Genomic DNA, 25,040 nt, shown 5'->3' with positions numbered 1-25,040 from the left:
CAACATATCTTTGTAATTAGTTTTACCCGTAATTCTTAAGGTAATTGATATCATCGTCCATTGCGTATTTTTTCCCATCATAGTTTATGCTAATTAATGGCTGATCGATAACAATCTGCAAATTATTCACAAACTCTTATGGTTTTATACGATCAGTCACAAATTTCCCAGTAAATATGATTAAAACAATGTAATTAATTGGTTGCAGCAATGTTCCTTGTCATACATTCAACTAATGATCGCTTGATATTTTCAAATGATATGATTCTTGATAACTCCATATCCCACATACTAGCTGTTAGCACTATCAGCTTTATTAAAATGCATTTCTATTCAAATCCTTCGGCAAATGATTGTCAAAATTAGTATCTAGCAATTTTTGATTGTGCTATAATGAATTTCTATACAGAACTCAAAAATGCCTGCTCCTCTCCCTATCCTTCTAGGGGTATTCTTCTTCGCTTTTAATAATTAAAGTACAAGCTGTATCGTGACGAATGACTCTTTTATGTGATGGTTACTAACCAAGGGCTTGAAGTACAAAACTTAATGAAATTCAAAATATTCAAATATTTATGTTTTATATTTGTATGTTTTTATATGTTTTGAAATATTTATTTATTTTATATTTGCTGGTAAAACATATAAAGAGAGTATTTATCAAATCATACAATGGAGATCATGCAATTAGTAATAATATAACAAAATGTTTGAAGAAGTGCACTTTCAGCACTGAAAGTTACTCCTCTTCTTGGGAATGATCACACCCCTTAAGTATTTCTTGTGAATCAGATATCTCCCTGGAATCAATAAGGCTAGGGTGAAAAATGCACCTATTCCTCATTGCAATACAAGTAGGGAAGCCTGGAAAAGAAAAAAATCGGCAGGAATGCTTCGAATCCATCCCATTTCCAGATAAAAATATCGCAAAAAATGGAACAGAAAGAACCAGTTTACGGAGAAGTTTGGCACCCAATTAAGGTGTATCGAACAGCTTCTATTCCACTTAAGCACAGTTCCCGGTACCAACAACCTTGCGAAGAACGCGGTTGATAGGGATTTTAATTCTTTATTACCTTTCTCTGACTTCTCTGTCATGTGATTTTGTAACTTCCTATATGACGTGACAGAAGAAATCTGTTTTTCCTTTTTACTTCTTTTAAAACACTTACTGTTGATAAAAAAAGGGCCGGTGAAGTATTTCATAAATGTGTAAGCTGCAGAAAGCAGGCCATAATTCGACTGCCACCTGCTTTGAGAAAATCATTTACCACTCACCAAGTTGATTGGTTTGCATGGGAGGTTCGAGGAACCACTGAATTCTTTACAGATATTTCCGCCATATCAACAACCTCAACATCTCAGATTTTCAGTACATCACTTGATCACATTGGATTTCATCACGGAAAGTAAAAATTTTTTGGAAATGGAACATAGAGATGACAGCTATAGCTATATAAAAAAAATATATGCAGAGAGGCAAAAGAAACATTCAGAAAACTCACCACCGATTCATTGAGCGAACAGGTTGAATTTTCAATAACTGATGACTCCGTACCCGATTTCGATATGCTTTCTGTAGAGAATAACTGCTATTAAACATGAAAATTCATGATATTCTATTTATCACAAGGGAAATTCATCACAGAGTAAGAACTTCTCAAAATAAATGAGCACATGTTAGACAAATGATAGGAGTAAAGTTAGCGATCTCAAATAAAAGTAAATGCAATATAAGTTGTGTTGGAGCCGTGTATAAGTTCTGCAGATATGTTGTTTCAAAAGATATATTAATATACAAACCAGAAGTGACTGATGTTTTTGACGTTCCGACATTTCGCATTGAATGCAAATTTTTGGCTGAAGTAGTTGATCGCAATATGGGAGTGCTCATGTCGCTAAAAAGTGATTGTTTCCGAAGAGTCCTTAGCTATAGTTAGTCATAGATTTCAGGGTTTGTCTCTCACCTAGTCGGTGAAATCTTTTTCTTGAACTGACTCAGTGATTTGCAAAGCTTTTAATTCTCGAATTTTAATTTATAAATCACGACAACATTTTGTCCGATTATTTGAAATCTTCAAAACTATATGTGAACGACGTTGTAGGAATAATTGCAGAACGACGAATTCTAAGAACGCAGGAACAAGAAATAAGCAATGACTCACTTAACTGATATATTGTTGTGCTGTGGGAGCTTAACTTTACCCATCAACTGCCTGCAAATTTTAGCATTCAGAAGTATAAAAAAAGAGTGATGGCATTTCTCCCATTTGTGTTAAACAAATTTATGAAGCATATCATACCTTTCCAAAACTGTTTTCTTATGCAGAATTTCGCAACAGAATCGACGAAGTTTTTCATAATTATTTTGCTGAAATTCGAAAAAAACAATATAATGATTCATTTCTGAGGAATTGATCAACTTAGCTACCACACAGATAGTGCATCTTGGATGATAGCATGAAATTACCTAAAAAATCAAAAACCAACTAACAAAAGATGATTATTTCAGAAAATCTCACCGAAAACAAATAAATGACACCTGAATCGCCCATCCTAGTAATCGTCAGTCTACTTCCCAAACTGTTTCCCCTACTCTTCCATTAAAAACTACGCTTTAAGAGTTATCTAAGATTGCTGAAACTCGGCTGATAAATGATATCTGCAAGAGATAAAATAACACTGTGGGCTAACCATTATATTAAAGCGTTTCACCAAATATGCAGCATGCATTGTTTGAAATTTGATTACTTGCATAATTTCAACCATTGATTCAGTCAATAATTCTCTGGGACATCGGAAATATGTTTGAACCTGAAAAAAGATCTGTCATCTAGAATAAGAATTGTCGAAAAGATTTTTTCAACTATCATGGAATCTAATATTTGCTACAGCTAAAAGACGAACCGCTTCAGGCATATCACGGCTAATCTTACAAATTGTAATTTTCTCCTTGCAGTACAGACATACACGAGCCCCATCTGCAATATTTACTAAATGAATGAATTAATACGTTGATTATAATGAAGTTAAGAACATGATGTTAAGGAATGAAATTAAGAAAGTTAAAATTTTGCTCCATATCCGGTATAATTTTGTTATGGTACGTTAACATGAAGAGCACAAAAGTATTAGCTTAAAATAAAACAAGCTAAAACTTATAGAAAATTAGCAGAGCAATGATATTTATTAGCTGAAAATAATATCACAAATATGAACTAACCCCGTGAAGATCCAATACTGATTAAACATTTGCTACAAAATATGTGACCACATTTTGTTAAATAAAATTTAACACGTGAAGATGAGATCGATGCTGAACGGCAACATATATTACACATAATCCATTTTTGTCCAGGTAAAATATCGTTTTCATCCGACATTTCCTGATATGTTGAAAGAGGAATTAAAAACATCATATTAGAGTTGATCTTTACGCTCAAAATCATTACCAGTATCATCAAACAGCACATATCTTTATAGCATGCATCATTTTGATGCAACTTATTGAATATCAAAACATTGTCAAACGTTCTGATGTTCGCGAAGAACATTTGATAATTATTAACAATACATTTTGATGTTGAGAATACGATGAAATGATAGCGATATCGTAATTTAGAATATGTAATGGGATTTTTTTATTCAAAATATTTGAAGAAAAAAAGTGAAGAAAAAAGACCAAATACAAAGCGTAACATTTACCCGTTACACAGAAATATAAACTGATGGTTAATTAATACATGTTTCGATTGATGTTACTTCCTTTGTACTCACAAAGCAATTGATGGTTGTTGTAATAAAAAGAAAAGTAAGTGTAATTAGTATTTTATATAAAAAGAACAGCTAGGCAAACACTTATACATACATATATATCATGAATTATCACAATTTTTTCTTGTAGATAAGTAATTTGAATATGTGAGGAGCGATATTACAAGAAATTTTGCAAAATTATAGAAGCATTTTTCTAGTTATGCAGATACCAATGACCTCTTATTTGAGGTTTGAAATCAGACAATGTAATTTCGATTCCATAAATGCATGTTTTTTCTCGTAAAGCAACAAAAATAGCGAAAAAAGTATAACATTACAACACTTCAAAGTATAATATTCAAATCAACAAGGACATATGCTATACTCCCAAACGTAGGTCGCAGCTTTTAAAAGCTATGACAATAGCTAGCGCATATAAACTATCCAGTCAAAGTGATTCATGCATTATAATCATAAAAGAAACATGTGGGTGAAATATCACAAGTTAAGAACCTCGAATACAGCAGTTCTTTGTTCGCACGTTATTTTTTTGCCAAGTTTTTTAGCTGCCAGTAGAGCTGCTCCTAAAGCAGGTGTTTCTAAAAGATTGTAGAGTGTTACCCGTCCAATTTGACTGCCATTACTCTTGAGCCCATGTATAAAACCTATAAAGAGACAATATGAAGCAGGAAAAAAAGACAAAACAGATCTCGTCTTTACTTTTTTTGAAAAGACCTTCTTAGAATATACATAAAATAAACCAACCGCTTATTAATCAAATAGCAATCTTACCATCCTTTAACAGTTCCCAACTTTGCCATACAGAACCAATCAGTAAAAGCGGAGCATCGTCGAACATTTCCTACAACACAGAATAATCACTGAAGTGGTACTATAGTCTGGTAAATTATAGATCAGACCATCTGAAAGTCGTGACAAGCAACAAGTCCAACCTCATCAAAATTTCTTGAAATAGCTCGCACATGTAAGCCCAGTTGCTCACCAGCATCGCGGAAAACTTGTCGAATAAGAGGGTCATCACTTGCTTCTAAAAAATTATATAAATTTGACTTCCACAAAATTCGGTTGCGAAAAGATCACTTTTGATAGGTAACTACTGATAAATGGATAAAAGGTCCCAAAATAGGCCTTAGAAAAAAATGCTTTTTAAAAAAAAAACCTTTAGCCACGTGAGCCGCAAAAGATGCAATCCTGGATTTATCGAAATTAGTATATAAAACCTCCAAAATACCCGCCTTATTACATAGACCAAAAAACTCAAGGAACAATCGTTTCGTTTTTGAAATCGGATATGGTGACGGATAAAGTCCATCTTCCTCGTCAAATATGTATCGGATTAACCTTTAATCTTTCTTCTACACGGTTAAATCTTTAAATAATGTTTAAATTCCATAAGAAAACAGCCAGTTTCAAAAACTTAAAGCATAAAAAGCAGTTTGATACAAGAAATCTCATTGCGCAACTAGCATAATACAATACCTCCTTGCAATCCAAAATGCGCTACCACCATCACCGATTTCATGTCCCCAACCGCCAACACCATACACGTTGCCGTCTGCCTTTAGTAATCGACAGGCTGAACCCGTTCCAGCAACCATTACCGTACCACCTATACGTATATTCTATTCCACCTGAGCTGGACCAAAATAATGTATCCAAACTTCAAACCCGGTTAAGAAAATTAAAATGGTTCCAGTACGTCCAAAACTTATTGGATAGTGGAATCATGATGAATAGAAACATAACATATTCTCACCGTTTTGGAACGAAGCAGCAACTGCAACGACAGCATCGGAAGACAGCGAAAACTCGACAGCAATGTCGCCATGTTGATCTTTCAAAAATCCAATCAGTCTTTGATTGTTTTCTTCATCTTCAGCCCCCGAAAGACCCATCCCCTTAATATGAAAACTTATAATCGCCAAGAAAGATGTGCAGTCATTTTTCCATATTAATGAGAATAGATATCGCCTCAGACGAATGTAGACTTCAAACACTGATTTTATTCTAAAAATTGGTTATTGATGAGAAACGAAATGCCTAGTAGATTGCAACACAATCATTACCACAGCTGCAAGAGGACCAACGATCCCAACTTCTTTTTTAGCCATTTGAATCCACTTTGCTATTCTGTCTGCAATCACATCGAATCCATCAAGGCAGCAATTCAGACCAGATTGACTCCACTCACCATATCGCTTGCCAGTTTCATCAATAAAAAGAAGTCGGGATTGTGTTGCGCCACTGAAATTTATTACCGAAAATGAAAAATATGCAGAAGAGGAGGATTCTTGAAATTTTGATGACAAAAATGTGAAAAACGTATCCAAGCCACTTAACAACATACAAAGCGACAATTTAAAAAGATGAAAGGATACCCTTCGATTCCAGCAAATATTCTCGACGCTTCCATAAAATCTGCAATAATCACTGTCAAACTTTTAAAAGTCACTTCTATAGCCTTATATTTTAACATTATGCACGACATAAAATCTTAAAATTTCCAGCTACATCAATCCTCCAAATGTTATCGCTTTTCATTTCAACTTTGCATTTACCATCTCCTATCTCTGGCTCGGGAAATCACAAGCCTTTTTATACGTAAGTCGTATTGTCCCATTCCCACTTTCATTTGGCAATGTCACAAGAACAAGAAAATGTGCCAAATCTTGCTTTAGGTTTTATAGCTGCACTGAAAATATAATTTAGAAGCATCTCATACAAACAAAGAGTTACACGCAGTAGCAAAATGATCTGTTCATACGAACTCTCCACATGAGTTGTGAAAATTAATACGAAAATGTCATCCAGATGCAAAATTCCGGACTCTCAGCTTATTTAAGATAATGGTTCAAAATTTTGGTGCGGAGTAGAGATGGGAAAAGATAAAATAGAGATGGAAAAAAAAATATCTTGCAAAATGACAGGTAAAATTCAGAAAAGTTTTCCAATTTTTAAATGAAAATGGGGATTTGCTAAGTGTACTGAGTTAGCATTACTGAGCGACAAAAAATGAGTTAATAAAATATATTCAATTTGGCCACGCAGTGCAAAGAACAGTATCCATCCAAATTGGACAAATCCAATGTTTTAGAATCTGTATACAAGAATAAATCTTTAAAAAAATCCAGATCAATGAACCCTCTGAATGAGAAACTGGAAAAATCGATTCAAAAGAGATGGAAGCACACTGCTAGAAAACAAATGCATGCACAATATAGTGTAACATCAGAAATTAGAGTTTTAAAGTATGCTGCCAAATGACAGATATGTATTTCCGAAACAGAAAATAAAGCGAAAGAAATTCGAGAAATTCAAACTGTTTTTGTAATTCAGTGCCAAAGAGAGTTTTGATAATAATCCCAAATATCAATGCAGTTTAAGAATTCTATATGTAGGTATGCTTATGAAATATTTTAATTTTACGACGAAGAAAATAAACATCAACACATAAATAACACATACTAGTAATGCAAGCATAGCATAGATAATCGTATGAAGGTTGAAATTTTAATCTTTGATCAAGTTAAACTCATAAGAAAAAAGGCATGAAGTGTGTAAACTGTAGAGAGATGCCCTCAATGCACCCTTACATTATGTATACATTGAAAGCCCAACGAAATTATGTGAAGAAATGCGACATATTCTTGAATGCATGCAATGTGTTTCATGTTATTAGTGTATGTGAATATAATTATGCTTTAGGATAGAGATAGTGAATGATGCTGCAGTGATTAGCAGGATTCTCTGCCAGAGAAGTACTACGATTTTGAATTTTATGAATTCAAATTGATACCTTCCCAGATTCAATTCCGTGACCAAAAACTATCATGTTTTTACTTCACTGAACTTAACCAAATTTTAATCTAATAGCAAAGTACATGAGAAGGAGTATAAGAAAAGCAGAAAGCATTTGCCACTTCATTACTTGACTGATATTTTTACGGACGTTATAAAAAGAGACTGTCGCTGAAATCTTGGGGAGAAGCAATGAATCGGTAATCCTTTTGTTATGAATTTGACACTGCTGGGTATATGTTGTATGCGTAGATTTACTAAACAATATAAAATGTAAGGTAAAATTGTGCGTCCATTGTACTCTAACAAAGATCTCCATTCCACATGCACTAGGGAAAGCGCTAATTCTTGTAATCTCAGAACTGTATCAGGATCCTCCCTACCCGAGGATGTAGCGGGTCCTAAGCTCTAAGAGCATTTCAAAGATGTGTTTAAATTACGTCAGTTAAATAGACGATAACGAGCGTTATTGAGTCTACTTTTCATATTCCTATCGTTGTCTTATCGAAATCATAATTGCTGAGTTCGTTGTTTATAATAAACTCAACTCATCGTAAGAAGATTTAATTACTGAAATCTGAGGTGTTATCAACAAAGAGGTAGAAGGAACCCTCAAACTTCATCACAGTTGAAGCAAATCGTCAACAGAGACATAATATGCAGCCCCATATAGATTAATTTACCTTTCTTACTAAAAATAATCCCAATGTGAATTGTATGAAGATCGGTATCAACGATGCGTATACGCTACAGCATAACTCATTCAGCAGAAGCAGATCCTCGATCGACCAATTACTGCTGAAAAAAATCTGCTAAGATTTATCAAAGAAAGCAGCCGCTTATCATACAAGCAAATATTTTATCTACTAAATAAGCAGTTCTAAAAAAGATAGTCTATTTCCTTTTTTTTTTCTATAAAAGGTATTGTAACCTTTCCTTACCTCATAAAAACTCAAGTGCTTCATTCATTATTATTATGAGTGACAAGAATAGAAAAAAATCAGCACTTTTAGTTCCAGAACTGACATTTCAAACTATCTTAGTCTGTGCGCTAACAAAAGCCAATGAAAATGACTAGTTAAATTTCACAATAATCTTAAAAGAGTCATTTGTAGCAGAACAACATCCACAACAGCTATCCGAGATTTCGATGAACAATTGAGCAACATTCAAGATTGTAACTGCACACCGCACAACAGTGCATATAAAAAAGATGAAACAACAAAAGGTGAGAATGAAACCATTCTCCTCACAACGAAACAGTTTCTGCACCTACATTGAAGACAAGCATTGCAATGGAATGCAAAGAATTTACATAAATATCAACGAGAAATATAGGCAATGAAACAAAGTAAAAATATACTCATCCAGATCACTGTATCTGATGAAGTTTGATTGATGAAGAAAAGGAGAGCAATATGGGAAGGAGAGCAATATTGTGAGCAATATGGTCATGCATAATTATCGAAGTGAACATCCTTAAAAAACCTCCTACTCTACCATACTAGGCCTTAATGAAGGAACGCACCTTTGGTAGATCACTAAGGCTGCTTATTAGTAAAGTGAGATATGGAGATTCAGTGAATGGAAGAGCTGAATGAAAGTACTGAATGATTATTCATTATTTCATTCTTTATGCTTCCTTTATGCTTTATTTTCTTGTAAAGATCAATGGTTTATCATTATTTCTCTGATGCGGAAATTTAACGGGGAAAAAGCGAAATATGGAGACCATTATTTATCAAAGTTTTTCAGCCTTGGCTAGGAGAGTGCCCAAAAAAAGGAAAGAGGAGCAGATGATTCAAGAAATGCTGCTTAACGATTCAATCAAATCATATTAGGAGAAGTTCAAAGAAAACTAGTTGAGGAATTAACAATAAAACTTAGATCATCTACATTAAACCTGACATATCATACTTTAACCTCAAACCTGATTTAGCAATAACTCTTAATAGAAAAGGCAGAACAAACTGCTCCATCACAATAAATCAGAATGAAATGGAAAGATCATACTGGTCGGATGAAGGAAAGAAGATAAATGCATGTGCTTGGCTTTGTGGTATCAGAGAAAAAGATCGGTCATGCTTTAACTGAATGAAATGATTTTAGTGTAATAGGTTTAATGAAGAAAAATTTAAGGAATCATAAGTGAATGTGCAGTGATGTAGTGACATCAACATTAGATCATGACTAAGATTTAAAAATTATCTAAATTCTTTTCTATAGTAGGGAGCTATCGGTGCATAGATTGTATATGTGCACATTGTTTAGCAATGTACGCTAACAAAGCGGTTTACTAATGCTCACTAACAGAGGCGCTAATCTTTGTAATCCGTACAACCAATCCTTAAAAAATATATAAATAAACCTTGCAATTAGTACGAGAAAATGCTTTTTTCACTCTCCAGATTGGTGTATTTGGAAATTATCTTGTGACGGCGTTTTTGGAATTGGCATTATGCATTGTGTATTTTAGTTCTCAATGATTATGCTACGTTAATATTGTTTCCTTTATCAAATGAATTAATTACCCAATTTTGAGGTAGAAATAAAGAAAATCTTGGAGCTCTGGTGTCACGTTGTGCAAGTACTTCCGAAAGTACAAAATTTTCCACTTTAAAAATAATAGCTTTAGACAGTCTATGAAGACAATTCGCCTCAATATAAGTTAACGAACTTCAGTCATGACTTTGATGATATCATCAAGTGTTCATTACTTTTTAAAGTGAACAATTTTTTAATGGAAATTAATGGTTAGAAGTCAATGAAGTTCATGCAGCGAAGAAACTATGTCCAAGATTAATGGAACAATTTTAAAAGCAAAGAAGATTTGGACCAATTCCCTATAAATTGGTTCAGGATTATATCAAGGTAAAAAAGAGTGCTGCATTATGCAGTTTTATTAAAAAAATCAAAAATAAAAAATAAGGAAAGAATATTATTATGAAAAAGGAACTATTATTTAAAAAAATCAAAAGCTAAATTAACAGAGAAAAATGTAATGCAATACTTTCTCTCTTCATAAGCAAATATGCATGCCGCTTTGGGATATTGCTGTAATAATGATGTAACAGTGTGCATAAACGCTCCAAACACTGTAATATCGTAGAAAACATCTGCTGCTAAAATATAATGCAATATAGGCACATCATCCAGAATCTGATTAAGGTTTGTTGATCCATTCCAGTCTAAATCCTAGAAAACAAGTTGAACATTTTACATGTAAATGAATACAATTACAACAGAAGAATTTAACATATGAATAGAGCGATAATACCATGAAAATGGAAAATACAGAAAACATGATCTATGGTAAATTTCTGTCAATTTTAGCAAAAGATTTTTTTCAGAGCAACCAAGATAATCAAATCTCATTCTCTTCCATCATAAAGTCATTCTATTGTAATACACAATAAAAACTACTTCACTAATAAATATAAGTAAAACTTTAATAGTCACAAAGAAATTATGACACCTCTAATTTACAAAATGAAGAAAAAAGTTTGATAGTTAACAAAAAAAAAGAGGTAACGTGATCTGCCAACAGTCAATATCTACAGAATAATTGTAGTTTTTCGGACAACAATTCAGTTTATTTCTATTATATAACGTTGCTTACCTTTATTAAAAAGGAATGTTCATTAAGACCATTCCCAGTGCAGTTTTTTTTCAAAATTTTGAAAGCCTGAAAATAACAAATACATAAAGATTCTTTCATCAACAGAAGCAAGTAATAGAAGAAAACGAAGTGAATTCGAATTTCAAAAATTGTGAGTTTTATTTTACATGAAATTCTAAGTTAGAGATGAAACTGTTATTCAACACAAATGACGTAGGATAAGATGTCTGCTCTTTACTTCCGCGATTTCCCGAAAATTTTTGAAACAATATGGTCTGCGAAAGTTACTAATAAGCAGTGCTAATTGTCATACCCAAATATGCAAATTTTTAAAAACGCATTGTAAAGATGGTCACCTCTTCGCTTTCAGGATGATCCGTAAAAATAACCAATTTGGCTCCACATTTCGCTGCAACTAATCCTGGTATTCCAGTACAACCAGCACCCAATTCAAGAACTATGCATCCTTCGAATAGGTAATGATGTGCAGAGATATAGTCACCTGCATTTTTGGTTTTATATTGTATACAGTATGCATCTGATTACATCTCTTGAAAATCCAATCTATTAGACTAGATGGTTAAATTCTCCAGTAACGTTTCAGATTCGGTTATCATCTAACATGATAATTCCAAATCTTCTGGTGACAATTCCAAAAAAACAAAAATCTGGAAGGTACTTTATTCATAAATTTTGGATTCGAATTTTTTGGATTCGAACTTTATTCATAAATTTTGGATTTACTGTTTGGATTCGAAGTCCACTGTATAACATGTTTATCGCTCTTTCATTGCTGTAGTAATCGTAAACTGACTAACTATTAATCCGCAAATTATTGGGGATTTATTAGTTTCAAGATAAATAATACCTCTTCTTATGACAAATCGTCATAAGAACCGATATTAATCCGTCAGGATTAACGAAAAAATTTTTAAAATCTCCTGAATCATTTTGATTTGTATATATTTACAAGACTAAAAAAAAAATAGTATTTTGTGCACTAGTTTCGTGCACTGAAAGAGTCAGTAGTACTTATAGTCAAGTCAAACGCATGACCACCGAATCAACATGATATTTCAAGCTTTCTTTACGGATTTAAGTCCAGATCCGAAAAAAAACGGCAATAATGAAAGGGTCGGAAGCGCAGAAAAAATCAACTATTTTAGCTTTATTCTTCAGATTTTTAGAAAATAGATGCATTCGAAAAACAAATTTAAAATATTGTTCTCCTTCATGATTTTACTAGGAAGCTTCAGGCGAATGGCATCTTTTAGAGAGTGGAGATCGCATTTTAGATTTTTTCCCAGGTTTACTTTTTCAAAACCGTTTCTACAGTCCACTTCTCCACCCCATAAAACAAAATGCTCGCAATCTTCTTTCTTTTTTTTGGCGAGCAAAACTAATGGAAGCCGGAGCAAATTTGGAGCTACGCACTGTTAATCACAGACCGTTCCTTCTGTAGGGATTAAATTGATTTATTCTGAGGATAAAGACTGATTGTTGGTGGGACGACATCCTATGCACGATTTAAACAGATATCCGTGACACAGAGTATGCCCAGTAAGGTTGATCTCATGACTGCAGGTTGATTTTTTAATTAGTCATTGAGTAGAAAGCAACTTGCTATTAAAGAGTCTAAAAATATGTTTCAGAAAAAGACATTTTCGGGACGAGAACAAGAATAAGCCAGACACTAAATACGTGGTAACAGTTTGGAGTTTGAATACCGTATTACTCGCTATATATGGGGATGTGTATTGTGTTTATAGATAAGTACAGTGTAACAGGTGTAGAAGACCAAGCAATAGTAGGAATTTTATGAGGATGAACTAGAGAGCACACTTAACAAGACTGGAATCACGGCCAATTTATATATTAATCGAGATCATCCAGATCTTGCAGACGAAGTCACAATACCACGTCCCTGAATCACAAATTGAAAGTGTAACTAATTCGAAAAGGGAAATCCTTTTCAAAGACAGAGTGATCTGGGAATGGAAGAAACTAAGCGTTTATCTATACGAAGGTAACCTACCCAGAACTTCACTGCTCTGCCATACATGTCGCCAATATTCTGCCATCTCTCATCGACAACAATTCATCCCTTTCAGCTATAATTAAGGTTATCACAGTTCATCGGAAGATTTACTGACTTGTTTGTCACATATCATTCAAACCATATTGTGGACCAAATGCATTAACCATCCTCATTTCTCTTTTTCCACTGACACTTTCAGAACCTAAGCTTAATTTCCAACAACAACCTAAGTTACCTCAGGTTCCTTTTTCTTTTTCACATTGCGCTCTGTTCATTTCCCAATAAAAATGCATTAAATGCCTTCTCTTCTCTTCCTTATTCCCACAAATGCATATAAACCGAACAACCATTCCTGCACTGGTAGGACAGTCACCGCCATCCCAAAGGTACCATTGCATTTGGAAGCCGACCAGTCGTGTTTCCGCGGCCGTTGCATGCAACTATCCATGAAACTTGTGTATAAGGCGAAAGGTTGGTGATATTAGAGTTTCGTTGTGTAATTTGCCCCAGTCAAGTGACATGCTTAAGTTTCAGGGACGAAATTGGAGAAGATAAAAAGAATGGTAACAGGTGATGACGAGTACATCTGCATCAATTGTTGTCACCCTTCATCAAGTCTTTTCCTAAAATATAGTGACAGCGGTATTCGACTCACTCCATGTGTATGTTCTTTCATCTGTATGTTTTCCATGTATATGTTCACATACACTCCATGTGTATGTGTATGTTGTCCTGTCACCTACATGCCGAATATTAGCTTTGATATTAAACTGAATGAGTTTGGGCTATTAATTAGTAATAGCTATACCGCTACTTTATATACAAATAAGTTTGCTGTGCTAATTTGTAATCCGTATCTCGACTTTCTGTACAATTGCAGTCCAACTGTGGCAAACCTGTAGATGTGTACATCGAATATGATACTGTTCTGGTAATAATCGATCTCATGTTGCAATATATTGAAGCATATCGACACTTCCTGATGAATACTAGCAACCGCGTATTCTTTATATTTTTCAGAATGCAAGTAATGAATGAATAAATTCCTTGCTTATTTTATTGTTATCTGTAGATTGCTCCTTAAATTTGTAATTCGTTTGTAGCTTTGACAATTTTACTGCTTAGTATATTGTTGTAGCGCAAATCTTGTTAGATCGTTGACGCCCTATTCGTTTATATGCATTCATGCAGTCAATCTGAGCGTTGACATACAAAGACATAAACTTCATCCATCCTCACAACCGATGTCGGAAATCCCTCAGAGCTTCTCCGGTTGCTAAAAAAAAATGCTTCCTTTCGATGTGTCAAAAGTACCACAACGTTTTAAGATATAAACTGGCCATCCATATACGTCGATAGAATAACTTACAGGCTCTGTCGAAATAGTAGGACGACGGAAAAGTACGAGAAGTGTTTTCTACACTTCCATCTTACGCCACCATTACATTGGCTTTACTTGCAGTTCTGTCACAAGCTGTGCATTATTTTTATTCTATGCAATGCCTACAGCAGATGGATAAGGCGACGGATAATATCTGGTAACGAGAATGCTTATGATTTGGAATGGGAGTTTTACGAATGTTTATTGCAAAGTTTGCTAGAAATGGCGTCGTTCATGATTGTTTTGACATTAATCTCGTCTCATATTTCCACAAGACTTTCCCTCAACAAAGTGTTGCAAGCATTTTGCGTTGGATCCTATGGTTTGTTACATCACAGTTAAGGCAGCTTTCTGTATGGTCAAAGATCTCTCTCACCATAATTGGGAGACAGTAGGAACATCTCACATATAATGTGACGATAACCAAAGCATCCGGTTGTTAGGTTGTTCTCAATTAAAGAAATGTAAAAATATTTTGCTTAAAGATGTAAAGATATGTTGCAACATGTTTATTACTTATATAAAGGCAGGCATATAAATCTAACTTGTTTGGTTGTGTCAGAAACGAAATGAATCAATATTTCATGTATTTTCTCAGGAAATGTGTTTGCTGTTATCTCAATTATATGGCATTTACATCTCCTATGGTCGTACAGAGTGCTTACCGAACTATTCATATTGATATCTCATATACAAGCACAGCGAGGTACTTGATTACTTACTTTATCATACTAACCAATCTTTACTCCTATTTAATCCTTAAAAATGTACGTTCTTAACGAATGTTAAACTTAACTCATTTCAGCGTTATACAATATAACTCTGACTAGAAGTATCATTGTCGTTGTAATAGCTGCTATTATTTCACGTTCCATTGGTCTTTTGATGGACTCATCCTGCTTTATATGAATTTAGAGGATTTGATAAAGGAATTTACAACACAAATTGTTTTCAAATAAGACATTATGAATCATAAAATAAAGGATTATTTGAAAGGAAATGCTAAAACGAGGAAAAGCCGAGGAAATGCTATCTTGACATTTCAAACATATAAAATAATGCATTCCGAAGCATATAATAGAAGAATAGGATAACAATTTTTTGGCATTGCTAAGTTGCGACTCAGAATACCACAGATCTTGTGTTAGTCTGTTTTATGAGGTCAACGATTTTCCCTCTTTCAGCTGACTTAATTTGAATCAGACCAACTATTCGTGAAATAATCTCAACTGCAGAATGTAGAAGCCGAAAATGGAAAATCGATCTATGGCGGCAACAAATAGGGAATGGAATGGTATCTTCCGAGTGGATTAAGCGATTAATTGTAATAACATCTCGAGAAATCCACATATCAGTATCTTGTGTGAGGAAACAATCTTAATGCTTGTCTTATGATTAGTAGAAAATTTCAAGAATCATATACACTTTCCCTTCAGTTTTTGCTATCATTGTATGTCCAAGTCTTTTCATCTTTGTTCGTCTGCGTGCTTTTGTTTATCCATCCTCCTGACTGATTTGTTAATCTACCTCAATATAAAAAAAAAAAAAAGAAAGAAAAAAGATGCGGTTTTGAAGTTTTCGATTTCGTGCTAGCAACCAATGAAAACATTGACTATCGCAGCTGTTCCCCACACAGTAAAGGAGAGCCCAGTTCATTTCTTCTCATTTGTCTGGCTGGCCGCTTCAACTTTGCAAGAAGCTTAGTCGTCATCTATTATTACCATAGCCTTCTTATCATCTATTAAGTTCCCTTGTAAAGTTCATGAATGGAATTCACTCAAGGAGTGCATGTGCGTGTGTCTGTATGTGTCTGTGGTTATGTATACCTCCGTCTTTTCAAATGGCATTTCCGAAATCAATATGCTTATGATATGTGGATGGAATAGTAGAAGCTAATTCCACTGCTGGTAGGCATTGCATGGCTTTCAATGATCCATGCATTATAACTTCCCAGTAATGGTCATATGAGAAGGGAATTGGCAAAAGTTCGGTTGGAAATTCATTTGATCAATCAAAGAGTTTAACGGCCAAACATATAAATTAGTTGTGCTTATACTATCCTACATAGTGTATATGATAATATAAATAATCATGGCTATATGCAAACGTATTTTAACATAACTTTAGGAAGTATCACTTCTGGCTTCGTAAGTATTAACTATAGATACCTCAAGTCCAAACAGCTGATACTTTACACTTCAACGACTGAAATTCGTTAGAAGTTTAGATTGTTTTTACTCTTATTGTTTCAACAGTCATTTTCAGCTAGTAAGTAGCCAATTAAAGGGACATCTCCCATATTATTCGCTTATCGTGTTGTATGGTTAGAGACGATTTATGCTTAGATTGTATTGTTAAGGAAGTTACTCTGGGGGTTCTAACGTTTTCGACTAACATCATTTCATGGGAAATAATTCTTCCGCATTGGCTATTTTATTTCTTCTATGGCTTCCGATTCAGCTAGTGTTTTCTCGATTTGGAATGTTTGCAATTAAACGGGTGAGTGGAATATCTAACGAAGTGGAAATTGCTTAGCTTTTCCTCTGATTGGTGATTAGTTTTGTATCAAACATAAGCATATAAATTGAACCATTTGGATTAATTTCATTTCTTTCCCCAGGCTCACTTGTGGTAAACCAATGAATGAGATGATCTTATCCCTTCCTACATGTTTCTCTCATTTTTTTAATGGTATCATTTAAGCGTATGAGTATGAATTTGGATAAGAGATCATCGGTCGGATGCACTAATGGATGTAGTTGCGGATGCGGATGCGGTTTTGCTGTGGGAGTGTGTGGGATGTAATGATGCGGTTATGGCTTAGGTTTGAATGTTGACTAGATGATGAGGTTCTAAGAAGATGAGGTAGTAGAAGGAGTAACTATCGTCAGCTGTTAAATTCCATTATCTCATCAAAAAAAAAGGAAAAATTTGTTGAAACTGCAATCATTATTAGCACTGATGAAAGTACGCCTACTCCTTCAGAAGCAACAACAGTTTTCACTAGTTGGTTTCTTGATCCCTTCAGGAAAGGTGTCTCTCTGGTCTTCATTCATTATCTATCATTCATTCCAAATTTCTTTTCTTTCCGTTCCCTTTTATTCATGGCTATTTTAGACATTCTACACTTCTACTCATGATGAAATGAAATAACGTACGAAATTACTAGTGGAATATTTTGTAGATTACACCACAATGGCGCCGCCAGTAATACATGGGGAACCGAAAATTGTACAAGATACCAAAACAAACACTGTCAGTTTAGAAGTGGTCGTATCCGGTTAGTGCCGTTTGTCCATTCGTTTCCTCAGATAGAGTATTATACTTTATTTGTTTACTTCCTTGTAGGTATTTTACCCGAGAAAACAAAGTGGTTTTTGGGTGAAAAAGAAATTGAACCAACCGAAACATACGTTTTTTCACAGCACGATGAAGGTGGCAAGAGAACTTTATTAAAATGTGAAATTAAGGTGAGCAAGTCATTTGCTTTCACGATTGCAATAGAAATAATTTAGACATCACACACAAGAAATGACAATTTATACATCATAACCGTAACTTCAGTATTGCGTAAGTAGTTTTGGTGATCTGTAGTAATAGTCATTCGAAAATGACATGAAAAATTGGGATTATAGCTCATCTGGAAGTGAAAATTGCTGCAAGTTTTCCCTTATGAACACCATAAGGCAGTAGCTATTAGTTTTCGCCTAAGTATCCTTAGGCTTTGTTCCAGCCATAGGTTAGCTGGTTATGAGACTCTTCAGATGCAGAATACTGTTATTAATACTGTTTGCGTACTGATCCATACTTGCATTACTATAATATTTTAAAATTAATGTCGAAATTGGTCGATGAAACACTGTCAAGTTTCATCGATCAACTTCGACGTGCATTACTTTTGGTAAACAATTAAACAACTGGATACTAGATTGGTTATTTTTACACTTTACTGACCGGTTGTGTTTCCCTGGGTCTAGCGATAGTCTTTCCATGACGGGCGAGCCTTGGATGACCAGTATCACATCGTATAAAAATGGTGACCGGCGCCGCGGGAACTGAAGCCCACTCACAAAGCCCGATGAGTGGGAAAGTATGCAAGTATCAGTATCAGAGTCTGACGCTACACAATGATATGAAGACTGCTGGCGTATTTCCCGATCAAGCGCATGATCGAGCAAAATGGCGCAACGAACCAGAAAAGCGGACTGTGCACTAGAGCGGGACAAATGCTAAAGAAGAAAAAGAACTTAAATAATTGGATGCTGCATCTTTTTGGGAGCTGCACTATTTAATTATTTGTTTACTCATTTGGAACATGCCGTATTTATCAGCTTATTTTTTTTATCAAGAATTTCGATAAGGAACTGGCAGGCTCATATAAGGTGAAATTCTGCAGCAGCGATGGCGAAAATAGTGCTACATTTACTGTGAAAGCTGGAAGTGAGTATTACTTGCTTCACTTGTATGTAATTATTCCTCAGTTATGCCTTTTTTGTCTTAAATGGGGAAATTGTTAGTTTAGAGAGAGATATTAATAGGTAGAAATTAGGATCTTGGGTAGTAGGCTCATACAATCTATTCTACTAAAACTCTAAGGTTATTATGGTAGGTTCTACATGATTTACACTTGGTAATTAAATTTTTATTTTCTCGCATATATACTCGAACAAAAAATTCAACAGTAATTTGATAATGGAATGATAATATGTTGTATATGACAACATGATGATTAAAATTTACTGCTGGCAAGGAGAGTAAGTAGAGTTTGCGGTACTTCGATGAGTTTAAATTACTCCTGGCGGAACCATCGACAGATTACTTAGATTTCATAATGATAATTCCATAATAAAAGAAATTACAATGAAAATGATTACTTAAGATACTATTTTCTCTTTTCAGATGCACCGGAATTTCATGATAAGCCCCATATAGTACAACGTGATGGTGGTAATATTATTGTGATTAAGGTTCGAGCGAAATCACATCTGGAAATGACAGCTGAATGGTTTAAGGTATTGTGTGTTAAAACATTTTGAAAAAATACGGCAGTTTATCCTATGATCAAGAATCAACGATGAAAACTTGGGGATCTTTGAGCTTTCACACTCATCAGAGAAAAAAGAGTGTCAAAAATGAAGTAGTTGAGTGGAGTGGACGGCACCTGGTACTTTTACCTTCAGTAGCCATAAAAATGTACTAGTTCATGTATGCTGCTCATCCCAAACTTTTCATCATTGGTTTTTCCAGTTCCCAGTAATCTACCCTCTCTCCATTCTAAGAATTAGAGTCTTCAATTTCATGCAGGATGAAGTTGGAATTTGTGGGTCTGTAAATAAATTGCTCGCTATCATAAGAGAGTCATTTATGGATGTGAATCTAACCACCAGTCCTAGACTACTAATTCATATTTTCAGGATGACAAGCCACTAAAAGCGACGGACCGAATAAAAATGGTGACGAAAAAAGACGATAAAGACAAAGAGGGCTTACAGTATTTATTAGAAATACATGGACCAGTAAAAGAGGATCAGGCCAAGTGAGCCATTTTCAGGCCATCACTTTAGTTATTTATGATGGTTTTGCGAATTGGATAACTAACTGGCCCATAAAGCAAATTAAGTGCATCCCGGTTGAATTGAAGATCGACCAGTTAATTTTGATTAAATTAATCCTCCTACTCGATAAATGAATCTTGGCAAGTAATAATGCATTACTGAACTGGAATAACCTGATGTTATTTATTAGACGAACAGGCTAGACAAATGGAACAATGTCGTTTGTGTTTCAGGTACAAGTGTGTGGTGAAGAATCGTGAAGGTCAAAATGAACAGTCGTTGAACCTGTGCTTCGATTGAATAGCTTCCTTATTTGTCAGCAGCTTACAGTTAATAGGACTTATAAAGGGATTCTCTTCTCAGAGAGTCAAGTGGAAAGGATTTCGCCTTTTTCAAGTTCCGGAAATTGAACAATTTCTTCGAAACTTTCTCAAGATTTTTTTTTGTTTCAGAGATTATATGTCATACTTTCTGTAACTGTTTCCGTCATCATCTGTGTCAATGCCAGTGATACATTTTTTGTGTCGTGTTACTGTAGTGCCTTAATTGTTGAGTAAAGTTGACAACATTTTTAATTAGCACACGACATAAACAGTATTTCGATACAAATATTGTACCTTTAAAAGAGCGACACTCCTGTCACACTCCGTGCTGTCCATAGAAAGGAATGAACAATCATCACAGTGCTTACACCCTCACCCATTGTTAGCATCATAGCAGTAATAGTATTTCGCAATCATATGATGTCCCTTATTTTCCCTGCATTTTCTTTAATCCTGAATATATTGTTAAGCATGAACCCACCCAGTCGACCCATTTTTATCCCATCTACAAGCATCCTCCTCCAATGACCGCTATTTCCTAGAAGACGAATGGGTCGGTTGTACGAAGTTTAGTAGGTGATGGTATAGGTTATCCAGTAATGAGATATTGTTTGAGAGTGGATTCATGATGCATCAATGCTCTTTAATTTTGGAGAGATATGAGCTTGAGATTGATTAAATGCAACGATCATTATTAATGATGATGTTATGTGACTATAACACTCTCCAGAACGTGATGTTTTCCTTCCGTAAAATCCGTTACTATTACAGGATGGGAAGTGTTGGTAATCGGAGGAGTAGTAGATTGGAACAAAAATCAAAATTGGCATTAACCACCGTAAAAGGATGCAAGAAAGATTTGAATGTTATTGATATAAAGGAGAGAAATCATTTTTGTTTGGAACAAGGTAAAGTTAATCAACATTACAGCACAATAAACTGAACAAACATTTTAATAGCACTATGTTGTAAAAGCTTTCAAATAATATCGTTCCAGATTTTCTTCTCTTCATTCCAACAAAATTCTAAACCAAGCTAGTTTTCTTTTTTTTTAGGAAATTCAAAATCTAAAAACGTTTCTGCTAAAGCATTGAAAAAACCAAAAACTCGGAAACGTAAAGTTAGCGTTAGTTCGGATGACACTATTGATTCGAATATTTCGGAAGATGAATGGGAAGACGTGGATTTTGATGACGAAACAAATTATAAAGAAGATTCTGATGGTACAGTCGAAGTTACAATTAAAGCTGCGAAATCTGTTGAAACAGAAGAAAGCAAATGGGCAAAATTCATTCGGCAACAAGTTAATCGTAAAATTCGTGATCGGCAAATTAATTGTCATAAGGTTAGTCTAAATTTCAATGCAAATGTTAAAAAAAAATAAGAGAAGTGATTGAGGATTTTGCTTAATTGCTATTGACAGTAATTTAGATTACTTTAATACAGTATGAGAGAATATAACACTTAGATATCTATTAATCGTCAATCCTTCCAGTAGATGATGTTTCACATTACTCTTTGAATTTAATTAAACAAAGTTTTTAGTTTATTTCTTTATACCAACTAAAATGTTTGGTAGAATTGGAGGTAATTAACGTATCGCTGCTTGCAAGGGTTTGTAGGTTAAATTCAGATGCATCTTCTCTGTTATATTGCACATTTGCGTATGTGGACACGTGCCTTAATACGACATGAGGTATTAACGTCGCTGTGCTTGTCGTTGATACCAGAAGGTTATATAACTGCAGCGAAACATGAATTCGATGTGGCAATAGTCGAGAGATTTTTGAAGTGGTTTCGATCAGCTTTTCAACTTACTGAGAGGAAATACGTTGCCAGAAATGGCTTTTGTGATTCTCAGGTATTGTTCGTTTTTCTGTACACTCAACGATATTTGCCTTATCGTTGAAGTCAATTCGTCCCTGTTAAGTTACCCAATCAGTGAAATCTGTTTAATATTTCTTTCTTTTTTTCACGCCGAGTTTTTCGTACAATTAAATTATAAATTTAGATGAAAAGACTGGAGGAGTTGATTGATGAACGTGTCTACGAAGACGACAAAGACTTGGCATCGGTAAGCTTTTTATATATGATTATTGATTGTAGGTAATAGTTATGCTGTAATCGTTATGAACCGTTTCTCCACACATTTTTATTTTTTTAGCTGTTGTTTTTGTGTCTGTTATCGTTGAAGCAGTGCACCCGATTGTGCCTCTCATGTCAACCTATAAAACATAGACTGGTATGTTAGATATATTTCAAATATTCACTAGGACTGGAATTAATAAAAACTGGAGTAATTTAAGTGGTTTTAAAGAAATTAATTAATAAAATCAATATGTCATATATTTTATTTTCATAACAATACAAATATCAGTGGAGTATAGCATGTTGTTTAGACAGTGAGTATGTTGCGCTCTGAGCATACTGAAACCTTCGTTGAAAAGAATATCAATAACGACGACAATTCAGTGGTTTGGGAACAGAAGCTATATGAAGTAACGAAGAAGGTGCAGATAAAGACCGATGATTGCAGCGAAAATAGTAGTGTAAAAATGAATGAAGAGACGAAAAGGTCAAATGTAAAGCGATCAAAAAGAGACAGTAGAAATAATTTCGATCATCCTACATTTATCAACAAAAGGAAAACAGATTCGGAAAGAAATTATTGGGTGGAATATTGGGATCATATTAATGCTAGATGGATTTGTACGTTTTCTTCCGATACTGCTTATTTAATTAACAAAACTCAGAAGTAAATCATCATTAATGCAAGGTCCCCTGTATGTAATATCAACTGCCTTTGTTCACGCTGAATGAATGAATCATCTCTATCAGCCTAGTCTCTGGGTGAATGATCCCTTATAAAATCGTAATGTAATTATAATGGTGAAGGAGTCTGGTGAAGGAGCAACACCGAGACGTAAAACCTTATGTTCGATTGGTTTCGCTGACTTTGCTGATTGAGAAATTTCACATATAACTTTTCCAAATCGATCCATTTCTTCATAATTTTAAGGCTCAAACTACTTTTATTGAATTCAATTCATTATTTTCATGTTTTCCCACTTTGTTTTCGAGCATGAATTTGCACTTTATTTAGGTATAGATCCGTGGTGCGGAACTGTTGATATGCCTGAAAGCTTGGAAGCGAACGCTACTGTACCGATGCATTACGTTGTTTGTATTGATAACAGTAAGTTTTCTGCTCTAAATAGTTAGTCCAATTGGATTATAGCTGTTCTACATATGAGATGCATTTTCTTTTTTTCTTTTTTTTTTGCTAGACGAATTATATAACTAGTACAGATATGGGTATGCGCGATGTAACAGCACGATATGCTTCCAAATTTCTATCAGCTGAAACACGACGACTTCGTGTTGATTCTTCATGGTGGACTGATACATTAAAGGTTTGTTAGCCTGACTGTGTTTTGTACGATTCCTTTGGTTTCATATGGTTGTTAACTTTTTTAGTTGATTTGTAGATGTATCGGAGCAAAAACCGGAAACGTGAACGCATTGAAGATGTTGCAATACACAATGAACTTCTCTCAAAGCCAAAACCAGCAACGGTTGCCGAATACAAGAATCATCCACTGTAAAAATCATCGGCTGTATTGATATTACAATTTCCATGGGTTTTTTTTTTTTTGTCACCAAAATTTTTTTGCTTTTAGATATGTATTGAAAAAAGATATCTTGAAATATGAGGCGATTTATCCGGAAGATCAGGCTCCTATTGGGCAAATTCGAGGTATTGATATTTATCCGCGAAGTTCTGTGTACCACCTTGACGGTGCATTGAATTGGATGAAACATGCACGTATGGTTAAAGTACGTTTTAGTTCTGAGGAAAGTTTCTTGCGAGAGAAATTCCTTGTTGTTTGATTTGAAAAGGATTCGTACTCAAAAAATTGCTGTTACATTTTTCTTTTAATTATATGTTTATGCAATTTATAGGCTGGTGAAAAGCCATATAAAATCGTGAAAGGAAGAGTGAATCATCGTGCAGCATCAGAACTGAGAGAATCACGATCCTTAGAATTATACGGGTACTGGCAGACTGAACCATATGTACCACCTAAAGTCGTAGACGTGAGGGAATTTAATCTTTCTGCTTTTTATTTCCTCTCTAATCACTTATTCAAGTTGCATTCAGAGTAAGTTTACTATTTGCTGTTTCTCGCAGTTTGTTAAGCTGAAAGATTATATTTCAGGGACGTATACCACGAAATGAATTTGGTAATTTATATGTTTACAAAAGCAGCATGGTACCAGAAGATTGTGTTCATTTACGACTAAATGGACTAGCTGCTATTTGTCGGCAGCTCGATATTGACTGCGTACCTGCAGTAGTTGGTTGGGAATTTCATAAAGGGGGGAAATCACCCCTATGTTAGTGTTGAATTGATGTAAATTGCATTCTTTTGCGTGATCAATTTTTCCGAATTTGAATTATGCTAGTATAAAATAAATATGATTTTTACAGTCTTGACGGTTGCGTCGTTTTGAAAAAGCATGAAGACGTGTTGCGTGAAGCATGGAG

General features: G+C 34.5%; 5 protein-coding genes across 6 annotated transcripts in view; 3 read left to right on the top strand and 2 right to left on the bottom strand.

Moving 5' to 3' along the window:
* On the bottom strand, positions 1 to 6,190 carry LOAG_03863 (hypothetical protein; the record flags this gene model as incomplete). The annotated part of the gene is made up of 17 exons (XM_020446434.1): positions 1 to 115; positions 1,173 to 1,352; positions 1,506 to 1,576; positions 1,804 to 1,898; positions 2,166 to 2,216; positions 2,304 to 2,371; positions 2,695 to 2,814; positions 2,908 to 2,981; positions 3,224 to 3,386; positions 4,270 to 4,421; positions 4,549 to 4,618; positions 4,710 to 4,804; positions 4,937 to 5,118; positions 5,257 to 5,386; positions 5,534 to 5,675; positions 5,844 to 6,021; positions 6,156 to 6,190. The coding sequence occupies 16 exons, from the start codon at positions 6,188 to 6,190 to the stop codon at positions 1,275 to 1,277; spliced, it is 1,704 nt and encodes a 567-aa protein (XP_020303227.1). The 3' UTR covers positions 1 to 115; positions 1,173 to 1,274.
* Positions 6,191 to 7,701: 1,511 nt separating this feature from the next.
* On the bottom strand, positions 7,702 to 13,275 carry LOAG_03862 (hypothetical protein; the record flags this gene model as incomplete). Its single annotated transcript, XM_020446433.1, has 6 exons — positions 7,702 to 7,983; positions 8,259 to 8,373; positions 10,586 to 10,770; positions 11,195 to 11,260; positions 11,551 to 11,696; positions 13,230 to 13,275. 6 exons carry the CDS (start codon positions 13,273 to 13,275, stop codon positions 7,702 to 7,704), a joined length of 840 nt encoding a protein of 279 aa, XP_020303226.1.
* A 253-nt stretch (positions 13,276 to 13,528) lies between these two features.
* Positions 13,529 to 16,141, top strand: LOAG_03861 (the record flags this gene model as incomplete). 2 transcript variants are annotated; one of them, XM_020446432.1, is made up of 6 exons in its annotated part: positions 13,529 to 13,703; positions 13,767 to 13,894; positions 14,113 to 14,259; positions 14,695 to 14,935; positions 15,212 to 15,319; positions 15,798 to 16,141. In XM_020446432.1, the coding sequence occupies 6 exons, from the start codon at positions 13,529 to 13,531 to the stop codon at positions 15,809 to 15,811; spliced, it is 813 nt and encodes a 270-aa protein (XP_020304976.1). In that variant the 3' UTR covers positions 15,812 to 16,141. The 2 variants fall into 2 exon arrangements, with proteins under 2 accessions (XP_020304976.1, XP_020303225.1); XM_020446431.1 differs by lacking the exon at positions 15,798 to 16,141 and adding an exon at positions 15,419 to 15,557.
* Positions 16,142 to 17,791: 1,650 nt separating this feature from the next.
* Positions 17,792 to 20,761, top strand: LOAG_03860 (immunoglobulin I-set domain-containing protein). The gene is made up of 6 exons (XM_003139397.2): positions 17,792 to 17,893; positions 17,962 to 18,083; positions 18,963 to 19,053; positions 19,513 to 19,625; positions 20,028 to 20,149; positions 20,402 to 20,761. The coding sequence occupies exons 1-6, from the start codon at positions 17,809 to 17,811 to the stop codon at positions 20,466 to 20,468; spliced, it is 600 nt and encodes a 199-aa protein (XP_003139445.1). The 5' UTR covers positions 17,792 to 17,808; the 3' UTR covers positions 20,469 to 20,761.
* Positions 20,762 to 21,256: 495 nt separating this feature from the next.
* LOAG_18596 (DNA repair protein Rad4 containing protein) overlaps positions 21,257 to 25,040 on the top strand; it is a 5,188-nt gene continuing 1,404 nt past the window's right edge. Inside the window, exons 1-11 of the mRNA XM_020451258.1 lie at positions 21,257 to 21,399; positions 21,547 to 21,836; positions 22,125 to 22,352; positions 22,503 to 22,565; positions 22,656 to 22,733; positions 22,891 to 23,200; positions 23,595 to 23,687; positions 23,801 to 23,904; positions 23,980 to 24,092; positions 24,172 to 24,328; positions 24,455 to 24,589. Of these exons, the coding sequence (XP_020304975.1) occupies positions 21,264 to 21,399; positions 21,547 to 21,836; positions 22,125 to 22,352; positions 22,503 to 22,565; positions 22,656 to 22,733; positions 22,891 to 23,200; positions 23,595 to 23,687; positions 23,801 to 23,904; positions 23,980 to 24,092; positions 24,172 to 24,328; positions 24,455 to 24,589 (1,707 nt within the window). The 5' untranslated portion in view covers positions 21,257 to 21,263. The remainder of the gene's footprint in view (positions 21,400 to 21,546; positions 21,837 to 22,124; positions 22,353 to 22,502; positions 22,566 to 22,655; positions 22,734 to 22,890; positions 23,201 to 23,594; positions 23,688 to 23,800; positions 23,905 to 23,979; positions 24,093 to 24,171; positions 24,329 to 24,454; positions 24,590 to 25,040) is intronic.

The sequence above is a fragment of the Loa loa genome (assembly GCF_000183805.2).
Source record: "Loa loa unplaced genomic scaffold supercont3.388, whole genome shotgun sequence".
Lineage (NCBI taxonomy): Eukaryota > Metazoa > Nematoda > Chromadorea > Rhabditida > Onchocercidae > Loa > Loa loa.
Note: the sequence above shows the minus strand (reverse complement) of the source record. Positions and strands in the feature narration are given on the sequence as shown.

Coding starts and splice junctions, on each gene's coding strand:
- LOAG_03860 (XM_003139397.2), top strand. CDS start 17,809: ATGGCGCCGCCAGTAATACATGGGGAACCGAAAATTGTACAAGATACC. Junction 18,084..18,962: donor TATTAAAATGTGAAATTAAG/GTGAGCAAGTCA, acceptor TTTTTTATCAAG/AATTTCGATAAGGAACTGGC. Junction 19,054..19,512: donor ATTTACTGTGAAAGCTGGAA/GTGAGTATTACT, acceptor TTCTCTTTTCAG/ATGCACCGGAATTTCATGAT.